The sequence below is a fragment of the Salmo salar genome, chromosome ssa14, assembly GCF_905237065.1.
Source record: "Salmo salar chromosome ssa14, Ssal_v3.1, whole genome shotgun sequence".
In the NCBI taxonomy this organism is placed as follows: domain Eukaryota; kingdom Metazoa; phylum Chordata; class Actinopteri; order Salmoniformes; family Salmonidae; genus Salmo; species Salmo salar.
The window spans coordinates 90,317,105-90,329,955 of NC_059455.1; the positions used below are offsets into that span (position 1 = coordinate 90,317,105).

At 42.8% G+C, this 12,851-nt stretch overlaps 2 protein-coding genes across 2 annotated transcripts; both read left to right on the forward strand.

Moving 5' to 3' along the window:
• Positions 1-673: 673 nt before the first annotated feature.
• On the forward strand, positions 674-3,811 carry LOC106570573 (39S ribosomal protein L53, mitochondrial). Its single transcript, XM_014143021.2, has 3 exons — positions 674-935; positions 2,216-2,328; positions 3,556-3,811. The coding sequence occupies exons 1-3, from the start codon at positions 841-843 to the stop codon at positions 3,672-3,674; spliced, it is 327 nt and encodes a 108-aa protein (XP_013998496.2). The 5' UTR covers positions 674-840; the 3' UTR covers positions 3,675-3,811.
• A 1,473-nt stretch (positions 3,812-5,284) lies between these two features.
• On the forward strand, positions 5,285-6,778 carry LOC106570571 (myelin P2 protein). The gene is made up of 4 exons (XM_014143020.2): positions 5,285-5,549; positions 5,741-5,916; positions 6,009-6,113; positions 6,524-6,778. Exons 1-4 carry the CDS (start codon positions 5,477-5,479, stop codon positions 6,575-6,577), a joined length of 408 nt encoding a protein of 135 aa, XP_013998495.1. The 5' UTR covers positions 5,285-5,476; the 3' UTR covers positions 6,578-6,778.
• Positions 6,779-12,851: the final 6,073 nt, after the last annotated feature.

The following is a 12,851-nucleotide window of genomic DNA, read 5'->3' on the forward strand; positions in this document are numbered from 1 at the left end:
TGAATATTAAGTGAATAGCATAAAATATGAAAATTGTTTTTTAACCATTTAGGATACACATGGATTTGTCTCATTTTTTATGTCCAACGTAAATGAATTGAATCCAATAATAACCTATTCATTTTATTAATCTCATATTATTTTTGACGAAGTGAATATGATTTGATATAGCCTACATAAACTTGTATATTTTAGCTTCCCTGTGGCTCAGTTGGTAGAGCATGGTGTTTGCAACGCCAGCATGGTGTGTGCAATGCCAGGGTTGTGGGTTCGATTCCCACGGGGGCCAGTACCAACAAAAAAAAAATGTATGAAATGTATGCAATCACTACTGTAAGTCGCTCTGGATAAGAGCATCTGCTAAATGACTGAAATGTAAAGTAGCATTGAATTACAGCATTACTTATCCTATCTATAAAACATATTGAGCCACACACCGTGCAAAATTGTTACTGTTAAATTATGATCATGATAAATTATTAGTCATGTTTAATCCATTATTACTATTTTGTGCGGAATGAGAATTGGGTGAAAGTGATAATTTACCGAGTTTTTACTTGTGTTATCCACTCCTCCCCTCTAGTGGTGTACATTTTTAGTGCGAGTGTTCAGTAAATTTGCAGATATACATCTGTAAAAATGCTAATAGCATATAGGCTGTTCTGAAACCGTACCCGAGAGTGAACTAATTCACCCGGTGGGGAAACGAAGTAAAGTAGATGTACTCTGGGTGGTAAATAAACCAACGAGAACAGATCAAAAAATGGATTCACTCTGTCGAATCAGCGGTCGGGATGTTCTTGAACAGCGGCCGGGTTGAAAGGTCATCGTTGCGAAAACATGGCGGCTTCAAGCAAGACCACGGTGGTGCTAAAGACGGTCAAGAACATTGTTGTTCAGTTTTGTCCGTTTGAATCCAATGTTCGTTCCACACGGTAAGAACACCTGTCACTTTTGTACCTAGGACACGTGAATATCTATTTCTCTAGTGAACATGTGCTTTATTCAGTCTATGAAAGGGAATTGACCATGTCATGATGTGAAACAGCCTTCCCTCTGTACTGTAGAATAAATAATGCATCTCTTATTCCACACAGATGGACACAGACAATCACACTATCGTTGAATGTTATCTGTGCAACCAGTAATTCTTGCGCAGAATGACTGCTTATTGTTGATATAGACATATTTATGAAGGTTGTTAGTTTCTAGCTAGCTGTCTTAATAAATCTGTAACGTTACCTAGCCTAATAAACGTTGCGGTTGTCAGATTGAGTTTGTCATTCAGGTGCTCGCTTCACTGTCATTACCGTCACTGGCTCATGTAAGAATAGAATTGGCTGTATGCCTAAACGTAATATTTGACAAGCATCATCACGCAATGTGTTTATTACTGTGTATTCCAGATTTACAAACTATCTACACAGTTTAGTAGCGTGGCCAATCAAAAACGCATATTTTGACCAATGGGGAAAGTATTATGTTAGTTGTATTGATAACCCTCTAAAAAGTCTAAACCTCATGTCTCTATCATAATCCATTCAAAAGTTATTGGAGTTTTTACCCATGTACAATGGCCAGCATTATCTCTGAAATGTCAGCGGAGCACTGAGCATACAGCAAGCTTTTTATTTTCAAAGCCTTTCACATTTCATTCACCTCCTGTCAAGCAAATTCAAATGTTTGTGACCCGCAGAAACAACTTTGAAGACCATTACCACAAAATGTAAAATCCTCAATTGTTACGAGAAACCTGCATTGCTGTGTCAACAGCGCTCGGTGCTTTTTATCGGATTTATTAGGTTACGAAATCCGACTTTTTGGATGTAATGTTAATGATATGTTAGAGGACGACCCCACTGAACAATTCAGAACATGAATTATTATATTTGTCTTGGTAAAATGTATTTTATAACATAAGGAAGTGACATTTCATCACCCATGCACATTTTCACCCCAGTCTGGGCAGAGGGGGCCTGTAACTACCCTACTACCCTAAAATAGTCTATAAGCATCACCAGAGTCACTGGAATAAGGGATGGTTGGTAGGTATTTGACAGTCACTGGAATAAAGGATGGTTGGTAGGTATTTGACAGATTGCTTGATCCTCTAAATGGGTGAAATTGATCTATAGATGTTATTCCTGTGAGGGGTCAACCGCCACACAGACGTGTATCCCCTGTTAATGTGACGTTCAATGTTGGTGTCCTGCAGGGAGTTCCTGGTCCTGGTTGGGTCTGAGAAGGCCAGATCTACCAATATGAACTGTGAGGTGATGACAGAAGTAAAACACGACCAGTCTGAACCAGTGGTGGACATCACATTCAGTACGTAGAATAAACCTGACTTTTACCTAACATTTACTTCATATAGGCCTATGGTAGGTTATAGTCTGGGTATCAGTCAGTTTAGCATGACAAGGAGTGGTGTATTAAGGCAGTTGTCACAAGTCCTGGTCCTGGAGATATACAGTACCAGTCAGAAGTTTGGACACACCTACTGACTCCAGGGTTTTTCTTTATTTTAAATATTTTCTACATTGTAGAATAATAGTGAAGACATCAAAACTATGAAATAACACGTGGAATCATGTAGTAACCAAAAAAGGTTTAAACAAATGTTGGAAAATGATTACTACATGATTCCACATGTTATTTCATAGTTTTGATGTCTTCACTATTATTCAATAATGTAGAAAATAGTAAAAAAAAGAAAGAAAAACCTTTGAATGAATAGGTGTGTCCATGTCACGTCCCTGACCAGTAAAGGGGTTATTTGTTATTGTAGTTTGGTCAGGACGTGGCAGGGGGTATTTGTTTTATGTGGTTCAGGGGTTATGTGTATGTAGAGGGGTGTTGTATTTATGTGTTCCGGGGTTTTTGGTTTATGTTCTTGCTTTGGTATTCTAGGATTCTAGGTTGTGTATTTCTTTGTTGGCCTGGTATGGCTCTCAATCAGGAACAGCTGTACATCGTTGTTTCTGATTGAGAGTCATACTTAGGGGAGATTGTTTCACCTGTCCCTTTGTGGGTAGTTGTATTCTGTTTTGTGTTCTTCACCTGACGGAACTGTCAGTGTCGTTTTCATATTGTATACGTGTTTTGTTTTGTTTCACCTTCTTCAATAATTAAAAAAGAAGATGAGTATACATTTTCCTGTTGCGTCTTGGTCCTCCACACATGACACTCGTTACAGTCCAAACTGTATGTGTATATGCAGGCTTTTGTGCCAGCCCAGCATTAACTCAACTGATTCCAGATGTTGGCCTGGATTAAATAGCCTGCTCTGCACACCCTGGAACACTCTAGTCTCAGGGTTGGTGACCATTGTAGTAAAAGCTCAAAGAAATGTGATGCAATGACCAGGTATTTACACAATGAAATCCTAATTATCCTACATGGTAGTAATCTAGCCTGTTGGGTTCTTTAGGCTCCTAGTCTTCACCATTTGGTACCAGGTAACAGTTCCCGATTTTTTTGTTGTTTTGTTTTGCGTACCTTTTATACTGCCTCAGTGAAACAAGTTCTTTACCTGTGTTTCACCCTTCTCTACAGTGGATGGAGAAAGGCCAACGATGAAGGGAGCGAGACTGACCAGCAAGGAGATGCTGACTGCACTGCAGTCACGATGTGTAGCCAAGGACCCCCAGGCCAAAATTACAGCCAAGAAGTAGTCCCGCCCTCCCTCCGTATTATTTATGTGTCTATGTATATTTGTTAATGTTTATGATAAAATACTTTATTGAAATGTTCTTTGTTGTTTTTCAGTCAATTCTAGAAATACCCTATAAATAAAAGTATGTGGACACCCCTTCAGATTTGTGGTTTTGGCTATTTCAGCCTTACCTGTTGCTGACAGGTGTATAAAATGGAGCACACTGTCATGCAATCACCATAGACAAACATTGGCCCGTACTGAAGAGCTCAGTGACTTTCAACGTGGCACTGTCATAGGATGCCATCTTTCCAACAGGTCAGTATGTCAAATGTATCCCCTGCTAGAGCTGCCCCGGTCAACTGGACGTGCTGTTATTGTGAAGTGGAAACATCTAGGAGCAACAACGGCTCAGCCACAAAATGGTAAGCCACACAAGCTTACAGAAGGGGAAAAAATTGTCTGTCCTCGATTGCAACACTCCCCTACCGAGTTCCAAACAGCCTTTGGAAGCAACGTCAGCACAAGAACTCGTCAGGAGCTTCATGAAATGGGTTTCCATGGCAAAGCAGCCGACATAAGCCTAAGATCACCATGTGCAATGTCAAGTGTCGGCTGGACTGGTGTAAAGCTCTCCGCCATTGGACTCTGGAGTAGTCGAAATGTGTTCTCTGGAGTGATGAATCACGCTTCACCATCTAACAGTCGATCGGACAAATCTGGGTTTGACGGATGACAGGAGAACGCTACCTGCCCGAATGCATTGGGCAAACTGTAAAGTTTGGTGGAGGAATAATGGTCTTGGGCTGTTTTTCATGGTTCGGGCTAGGCCCCTTAGTTCCGATGAAGGGAAATCTTAACGCTACAGCATACAATGACATTCTAGATGATTCTGTGCTTCCAACTTTGTGACAAGTTTGGGGAAGCCCCTTTCCTGTTTCAGTATGACAATGCCCCTGTGTATAAAGCGAGATTCATACAAAAAGAGATTGTCAAGATTGGTGTGGAAGAACTCGACTGGCCTGTACAGAGCCCTGACCTCAACCCCATCGAACACCTTTGGGATTAATTGGAACGCCGACTGCGAGCCAGGCCTAATCGCCCAACATCAGTGCCCGACCTCACTAATGCTCTTGTGGCTGAATGGAAGCAAGTCACTGCACCAATGCACCAACAGCTAGTGGAAAGCCTTCCCAGAAGCGCAGAGGGTGTAATAGCAGCAAAGGGGGGGACCAACTCCATATTAATGCCCATGATTTGCCATGAGATGTTCGACAAGCAGCTGTCTACATACTTTTGGCCTCTACTGAATGGTCCAGTTTAATTGGGAGTACATTCACTTTTTGAAGTTATTTAGTTTAGATAGCATGCAACTTATTTGAAGGGAAAGCGTGGTCATTTTTTTGGTCTACCAAGTTTGATCATTTTGTCCATTCAGATGTATGCTACTAGATTACATTATCTAGCTCTGTTATAATTTTTAACCTGTGATCAGTGAACTATTTGCAGAGTAATAGACACTCTTTCAGCATTTGAAAGGACATTGTGAAACCCATAGCCTCTTACATAGTAAGCTAAATGTAATTTGGCACAGTAGTAGATGTGGCACTGAAAAACCTTTCACCCATTCCAACCATTATTCCTACACTGGAAATTGCGGAACTACATACCGTGACGTCCGTGGCTGTGATTGGTCTGTATTAGCATGCGTGGGCCGCTTAGATCCCTTTAAAACCGAGGATCGTTCTCATCAGAGAGAGTAGATTCGATTTTTGGAAAGATAGATCGCACTGTTGGGGGATATTACAGATAACTGGAAAGATGGTTGACAAGTTTGTGGGGACCTGGAAAATGACTTCCAGCGATAACTTTGATGACTACATGAAAGCTTTGGGTATGATATTTTTTCTCATCTTGAATAAATGATTGATAAACGTATAATAGAAGTAAATATAATGATAACATATATTAGGATAAAGATTATAATTTGTATTTATATAACAGTAATTATGCATGATAATGCTTTTGGTTGCACCCCACCACTACCAATAGATCCCGCTTGACAGTTTGTTCTCCGCTGTGCAGGTGTTGGCTTCGCGACTCGACAGGTGGGAAACCGCACCAAGCCCAGTCTCATCATCAACATGGACGACCAAGGAATGATCTGTGTGAAATCCCAGAGCACTTTCAAAACGGTTGAAATTAAATTCAAACTCAACGAGCCTTTCGAGGAAACAACCGCCGACGACAGAAAAACAATGGTTGGTTGGGATCAAAATCTGTGTGTGAAAATCCGTTGATTTGGGTGAACCGGGTCATTGGAAATAACTTACATTTTCCCTTTAATCTTCAGACCGTTTTTACTCTTGAAAATGGCAACCTTGTGCAAAAACAGAACTGGGACGGCAAAGAGACGACAATAGAGAGAGAGGTGACTGGTGATGGAAAGTTGATAGCGGTAAGGAATCGTTTTTTTAATATCTTATTTAAAAAAAAACTACTTCATAATAGCCTACATGTTTCTAATAACTTCTGCATTTTACAGATTACTATCAAATTATTTATGATATTAGAAAGTAATTTGACTAAACTTTGTATAACAATAAAGTTGAAATGTTGCCGATAAAAGTTGTTGGGAAAGTTAAATCACACTTGAATGTATAAGCTCAACCATTTTACATGGAACACTTCATGCATTTTTGACTGAACATGTGTTTGATCTCGCTCAAACCTACAACATATGTTGGAATGTGTATTCCTGGCTCCTAGCCTGCACCTGAAACATCTCAACCCTGACCTAACAAACACCTTTCCCCTCTCCTCCTCTGTTCTCCTTTCTTCACCTTCCTCCCCTCCTCATCCTTCCAGAAATGCGTGATGGGGGATGTGGTTGCGGTGAGGACATACGTGAAGGAGGCGTGATGGGACTCGTGACCATTTTTTCCCTCCATGATTGGATAAAGACAGGCTCAGTTCAATGAGCAGCAAATGAGCAGTAAAGCTGCACATATTTGCTCATATTCTTTATTGTATTGCCAACGCATATTTATGCATTGTACTACTCTAATATGATACATTTGGTTATAAACATTGTTTTGATTTGAATTAAAACCTTAAAATCGCCCTCTTGTTCTCATTTGAAATGATTGCATGGTGTCTTGGTTGGATTGTCCACGTGTTGGGACAGTAGGGACAATATTGAACGCTGAAGACTAATATGTATATTTTCCTCTTTAACTCTAAACGTGTAAGAATAACAAGACATGAGACATTAATAAATATTATTCATAGACTAACACAACATGTGGGAGCTTTCAGCTATGAATGTAGCCACATTTCTCAGTACATTAAACGACAATGAACAAACCCATCTGTATTTTGCTGCAACAATTACGTTCTTTGATGATCGCAAACATGGATATTTGACAACGCTCTTGGCTTTACCAATGCCTTGTGTTTAACAGAGTATACATTAATAATCCGACCAAGGTTAGGCCTATTTGCATTGCTTTGGCAGTCAGACACAGACATATAGCAGAGCACTTAATCACCATGGCTACCGATGCCTTACGCGCTACCGTTCATTCCAAATGACCCATTATTTAATACTAACAAATACGTAGGCCCAGGTCAACAGGGTCCATAGCTTTAATTGATAGCCCAACTGACTAATGTACTCTTTTTAATTAAACACTGTACAAGCCAAATTGATATGGAACAGAGTAATGTGAGCAGAATTTGGAGCGGAGCATACCCAATTCGACTGGAGTGCGGAGCGAGATTCCCAAAGGCTGTCCAGCCTTCTCGCCCGCTCCAATAGCGCTCACTTCACGAGTTTAGGGCATACCCGGACCAGCATGCATTTGTAGTCTACTTGTGTGCTGCTATAGCTCCTTGCTACTGTCATGGAGATCGCTAAATATTTTCATAAAGAAACTGATAAAATACACAAGTGGAAATTCAAGGTGACTTACAAAGATGAGGACCAAGAGCAAGAGAGGCAGTGCAAAGATGTAATGTCCACAATTAAATAATCATTGTGGAATCTGAAAAGGCACATATCCCAAAAGCATGATGCTATAGGCTACTTATTACGTGCACATGCTAAAAGAAAGGAACAAATTGGGTAGATCATTAAGTGTGTAATTGTAGCAAAGTATTTATAAACTAAAAACAGATCTCTTAAAAGTTTCTTTCATTTTTGTTCTATTTATACAATAGGCCATAATTGGTTTTGGCCCAACAGGCCTGGCATATTCCAACTTTCAGGGAGCTTTCCGTTTTGATTGGGTTATTTTGCCTAAAAACCTTTAGGCCTACCTATTGGCAAGAGTGGCCAAAATGGTGTTTATGATCCCCATCGGTCCCGCAAGCGAGGACAGGATATTCTCCGCTGCCGGCCTGCTCTCCAGGCACGATCGCATGAGCCTGAAGCCCCAGATTCCTGCCAAACTTCGTGTTTCTAAAAATGTATTCAAAGGCACTGTAGATTGAGCCTAGTAATGCATTTTCACTTAATTTGTATTTACACAGCCTATAGGCGCATTTATAGACTAGAATGATTTAATACAACAAAATGTTGTTTAAATGCTGAGCGTTTAATGTTCCTGCCAGCCTAGTGTGTTGGACTCGCAAATGTTTCACAATGTATTTCTTTGTAGACTATAGCCTTGAAATAATATAGCCTAAATAATTCATTTTCGTTCCTTCATAGACTCCCTGTCTGGCTCCTGACCTATTTAGAGTGTTTATATTCTGTTTAGTATAACATTTAGAGTGTATATATAGTGTTTAATATGACATGTATCCTATTTAGAGTGTATATATAGTGTTTAATATGACATGTAGCCTATTTTAAATGATGAGTGCTTCTTACATGAAACTTTTCATGTTTATTCAAATCATTTTCATTAAAATCATATGGTTTGGTTTCAATACTTCAAAACCAAATGGTAGGTCCAGGTAGTCACAAAAATATATGGGTGTTGGTTAAATTGTGATTTTAATGAATGAAGCTAATTTGGAGCGGCAGTTTCTTTTTCCTGTGAGTGCTGAAATGTTTTTAGCTGAGCGGTTGGGAAGGAGGTGGAGCACTGGGCAAGCCCGGCTTCATGAGCGATGAGCTGGATTGCACACTGCTCAACTCCACTCACATACTCTGATATGGAATGTATATTTTGAAGGATTACTGTACATCCATACATACATTTACTGTATGTTCAGATATGTTTACATAAAATCTGAGTAGTTTGAGTCATAACAGGACTGGCAGGAGTTGAAGACCTGTAATATTTTGAATAGCAACAGGAGAAATTGGGGACATTTTGAATAGCAACAGGAGGCATTGGGGACATTTTGAATAGCAACGGGAGGCATTGGGGACATTTTAAGACAAATGAAAGCTAAGCACTTCAAAATGCTCTTCTGGAAGGCTGGCTAACCCCAGTGGTCAAGTAGCTATCCCTTGGAGTCCCAGGAGCTCTTCGTGATCTATGCTTGTTGTTGGCAGAAGACCACCAGACATACCTTACTGGGATGTGAATGCTTTTAGACGGTCAGAGAGGACCCGTGTTAGAGGTCACACAGGATATGTATTTCTTTCCTTTTTTGGTCTTGAACATTTCCCATTTTGAAGGCCACATAGTTGCGGCAGTGCGTAACTTAGGAAACCCAAAGCATTGCGGAACCCGTGGAGTCACTCCCTTTGGCGGGTACTCAAGCTGAGATTGTTCCAGTGTGCGACAGTTAGCCGACAGCCACTTTCCCATGGCAGGAAAGAGAGCAGATATACTGATTGGGGTTAATGGCGAAAACAGCTGAAACAGGTGGAACTGTGGGCCAACTCTCCACGGACATCCCATTTAGGCAGGACAATGCAAACGGACCACTGCCTATGCTGTATAAAGTTTGCACAGTGGGTGGGATGCCAAGTTCATCACAGTTGCAAATGCTGGCAGGATCATACCCCCTCTAGAAATGTTGGTAGGATCAAACCCCCTCTAGAAATGTTGGTAGGATAAAACCCCCACTAGAAATATTGGTAGGATCAAACCCCCTCTAGAAATGTTGGTAGGATCAAACCCACACTAGAAATATTGGTAGGATCAAACCCACACTAGAAATATTGGTAGGATCAAACCCACACTAGAAATGTTGGTAGGATCAAACCCCCCTCTAGAAATGTTGGTAGGATCAAACCCCCTCTAGAAATGTTGGTAGGATCAAACCCCCTCTAGAAATGCTGGTAGGATCAAACCCACACTAGAAATATTGGTAGGATCAAACCCACACAAGAAATGTTGGTAGGATCAAACCCACACTAGAAATGTTGGTAGGATCAAACCCCCTCTAGAAATGCTGGTAGGATCAAACCCACACTAGAAATATGGGAAAAACCTAGAAATATTGGTAGGATCAAACCCCCTCTAGAAATGCTGGTAGGATCAAACCCACACTAGAAATGTTGGTAGGATCAAACCCCCCTCTAGAAATGTTGGTAGGATCAAACCCCCTCTAGAAATGTTGGTAGGATCAAACCCCCTCTAGTAATGTGCAGCGAAGGTGTCAGGTACAGTGTAATAGAGCCAATTTGAAAATCCAAATGACTGTACACACTACTGGAAGTTTCCTGCCCACACAAAGCTTGAACGAAATATATCCCATTTGGGACTGATCTCTATTCCATTCTGGAACACAATATTTAGATCTTCATACTGATGACAGTAGGTCACATGAGTACTGTTGGACAGATGACTCAAGGCTCAGATGATTTCAACAGTAAGTTATTAGTGTGTGTGTGTGCAAGGGTACAAGTTAATTTTGAGGCAAGACAGAGAGAGAGGGCCTAAAATAATACCTTAGTCTTAGACTACATAGCTCTCAGCTGCTTCTGGCTATGTCCCAAATAACATCCATTCCCTATATTCAGTAGTGCCTTGCTTTAGGGGGCCTGGTCAAAATAAGTGGACTATATAGGAAATAGGGTGCCGTTTGAGACGCACATCTGTGTGAAAGGGATACAGCAGGAGTTTTCTTATGAAAAGGAAAGGGTACAATCTTACTATAACAGCTGGTAGATTAGTGATCCTCTGTAACTGTAGCTGTGTGATACAATGGCCAGATGTAATTACAGCACAGTGAGGAATCTCCTCAGGAAGAGAGTGATAAAGAGAGCACAACATTAGATCTGTCAGAGTCATAGTAAACATTGGAAATTATTTAACAAAACAAAGTTGTGTGAAGGGGAAGAGACTGTATTTAGGGATACTTCTTAGGCTTCTGTCATTGTTTACGCATGGATAAAAAAAAAAGAGAAATGTACAGAATGTACAGTCTACACTACAGGGACTGATACAGTCTACACTACAGGGACTGATACAGTCTACACTACAGGGACTGATACAGTCTACACTACAGGGACTGATACAGTCTACATTACTGGGACAGATACATTCTAGAGTTCAATGTCACAATTGTCTTCGTCTTCTGACGATAATGCGAAATCGTCATCAGAAAATGTGGACCAATACGCAGCAGGTACGTGAATGCTCATCTTGATTTTTAATTATCTTCAAAACGAACATACAAAATAACAAAACACGAATGATCAACAAAAACAGTCTGGTAAGGCACAAGGCGAAACACAGAACAATCACCCACAAATCACACATACAAACACACCCTAATATATGGGACTCTCAATCAAAGGCAGATAGACAACACCTGCCTTCAACTGAGAGTCCCAACCCCAATCAACCAAACATAGAAACACACAACCTAGACTAACCATAGAATTAACTAAACATAAACCAAAACCCGGAATTACTAAATCAAACACCCTTTACACAAACACACCACCCCGAACCACATAAAACAAATACCCCCTGCCACGCCCTGACCAAACTACAAAACAATTAACCTTATATACTGGCCAGGACGTGACAGTACCCCCCTTAAAGGTGCTACCCCAGAAGCACCTTAACAAAAAAATAACCCCAAGCAACACCAACAAAAGTCCCCTTTTCTAAAGGGAGGGGGAAGGGGAGGGGTGGCTGCCGTCAACGACGGCACTGTGCTACACCCCCTCCCCAACCCACCTATTTCTGGAGGTGGCTCTGGTTCCGGCCGTTCCAGGCTGTCGGGCCAGTCTGGCATCGCCGGGGGGCAGTCTGGGCAGTCTGGCAATTCGGGACAGTCTGGGCAGTCTGGCAATTCGGGGCAGTCTGGGCAGTCTGGCAATTCGGGGCAGTCTGGGCAGTCTGGCAATTCGGGGCAGTCCGGCCACTCCGGCAGTTCGGGGCAGTCCGGCCACTCCGGCAGTTCAGGGCAGTCCGGCCACTCCGGCAGTTCAGGGCAGTCCGGCCACTCCGGCAGTTCAGGGCAGTCCGGCCACTCCGGCAGTTCAGGGCAGTCCGGCCACTCCGGCAGTTCAGCGCAGTCCGGCCACTCCGGCAGTTCAGCGCAGTCCGGCCACTCCGGCAGTTCAGCGCAGTCCGGCCACTCCGGCAGTTCAGCGCAGTCCGGCCACTCCGGCAGTTCAGCGCAGTCCGGCCACTCCGGCAGTTCAGCGCAGTCCGGCCACTCCGGCAGTTCAGCGCAGTCCGGCCACTCCGGCAGTTCAGCGCAGTCTGGCCACTCCGGCAGTTCAGCGCAGTCTGACCTCTCTGGCGACTGTTGACTGGCGGGCAGCTCTGACGATGACTGTTGACTGGCGGGCAGCTCTGACGATGACTGTTGACTGGCGGGCAGCTCTGACGATGACTGTTGACTGGCGGGCAGCTCTGACGATGACTGTTGACTGGCGGGCAGCTCTGGCGATGACTGTTGACTGGCGGGCAGCTCTGACGATGACTGTTGACTGGCGGGCAGCTCTGACGATGACTGTTGACTGGCGGGCAGCTCTGACGATGACTGTTGACTGGCGGGCAGCTCTGACGATGACTGTTGACTGGCGGGCAGCTCTGACGATGACTGTTGACTGGCGGGCAGCTCTGATGATGACTGTTGACTGGCGGGCAGCTCTGATGAAGACTGTTGACTGGCGAGGCTGGGTTGACGCACTTGTAGCCTGGTGCGTGGTGCTGGTACTGGGCTTACCAGATTATGTACACGCACCTCCAGGCTAGTGCGGGGAGCGGGAACAGGACGAGTCGGACTGGGTTGACGCACTTCCGGGTCCGCACGAGAGACAGGAGCT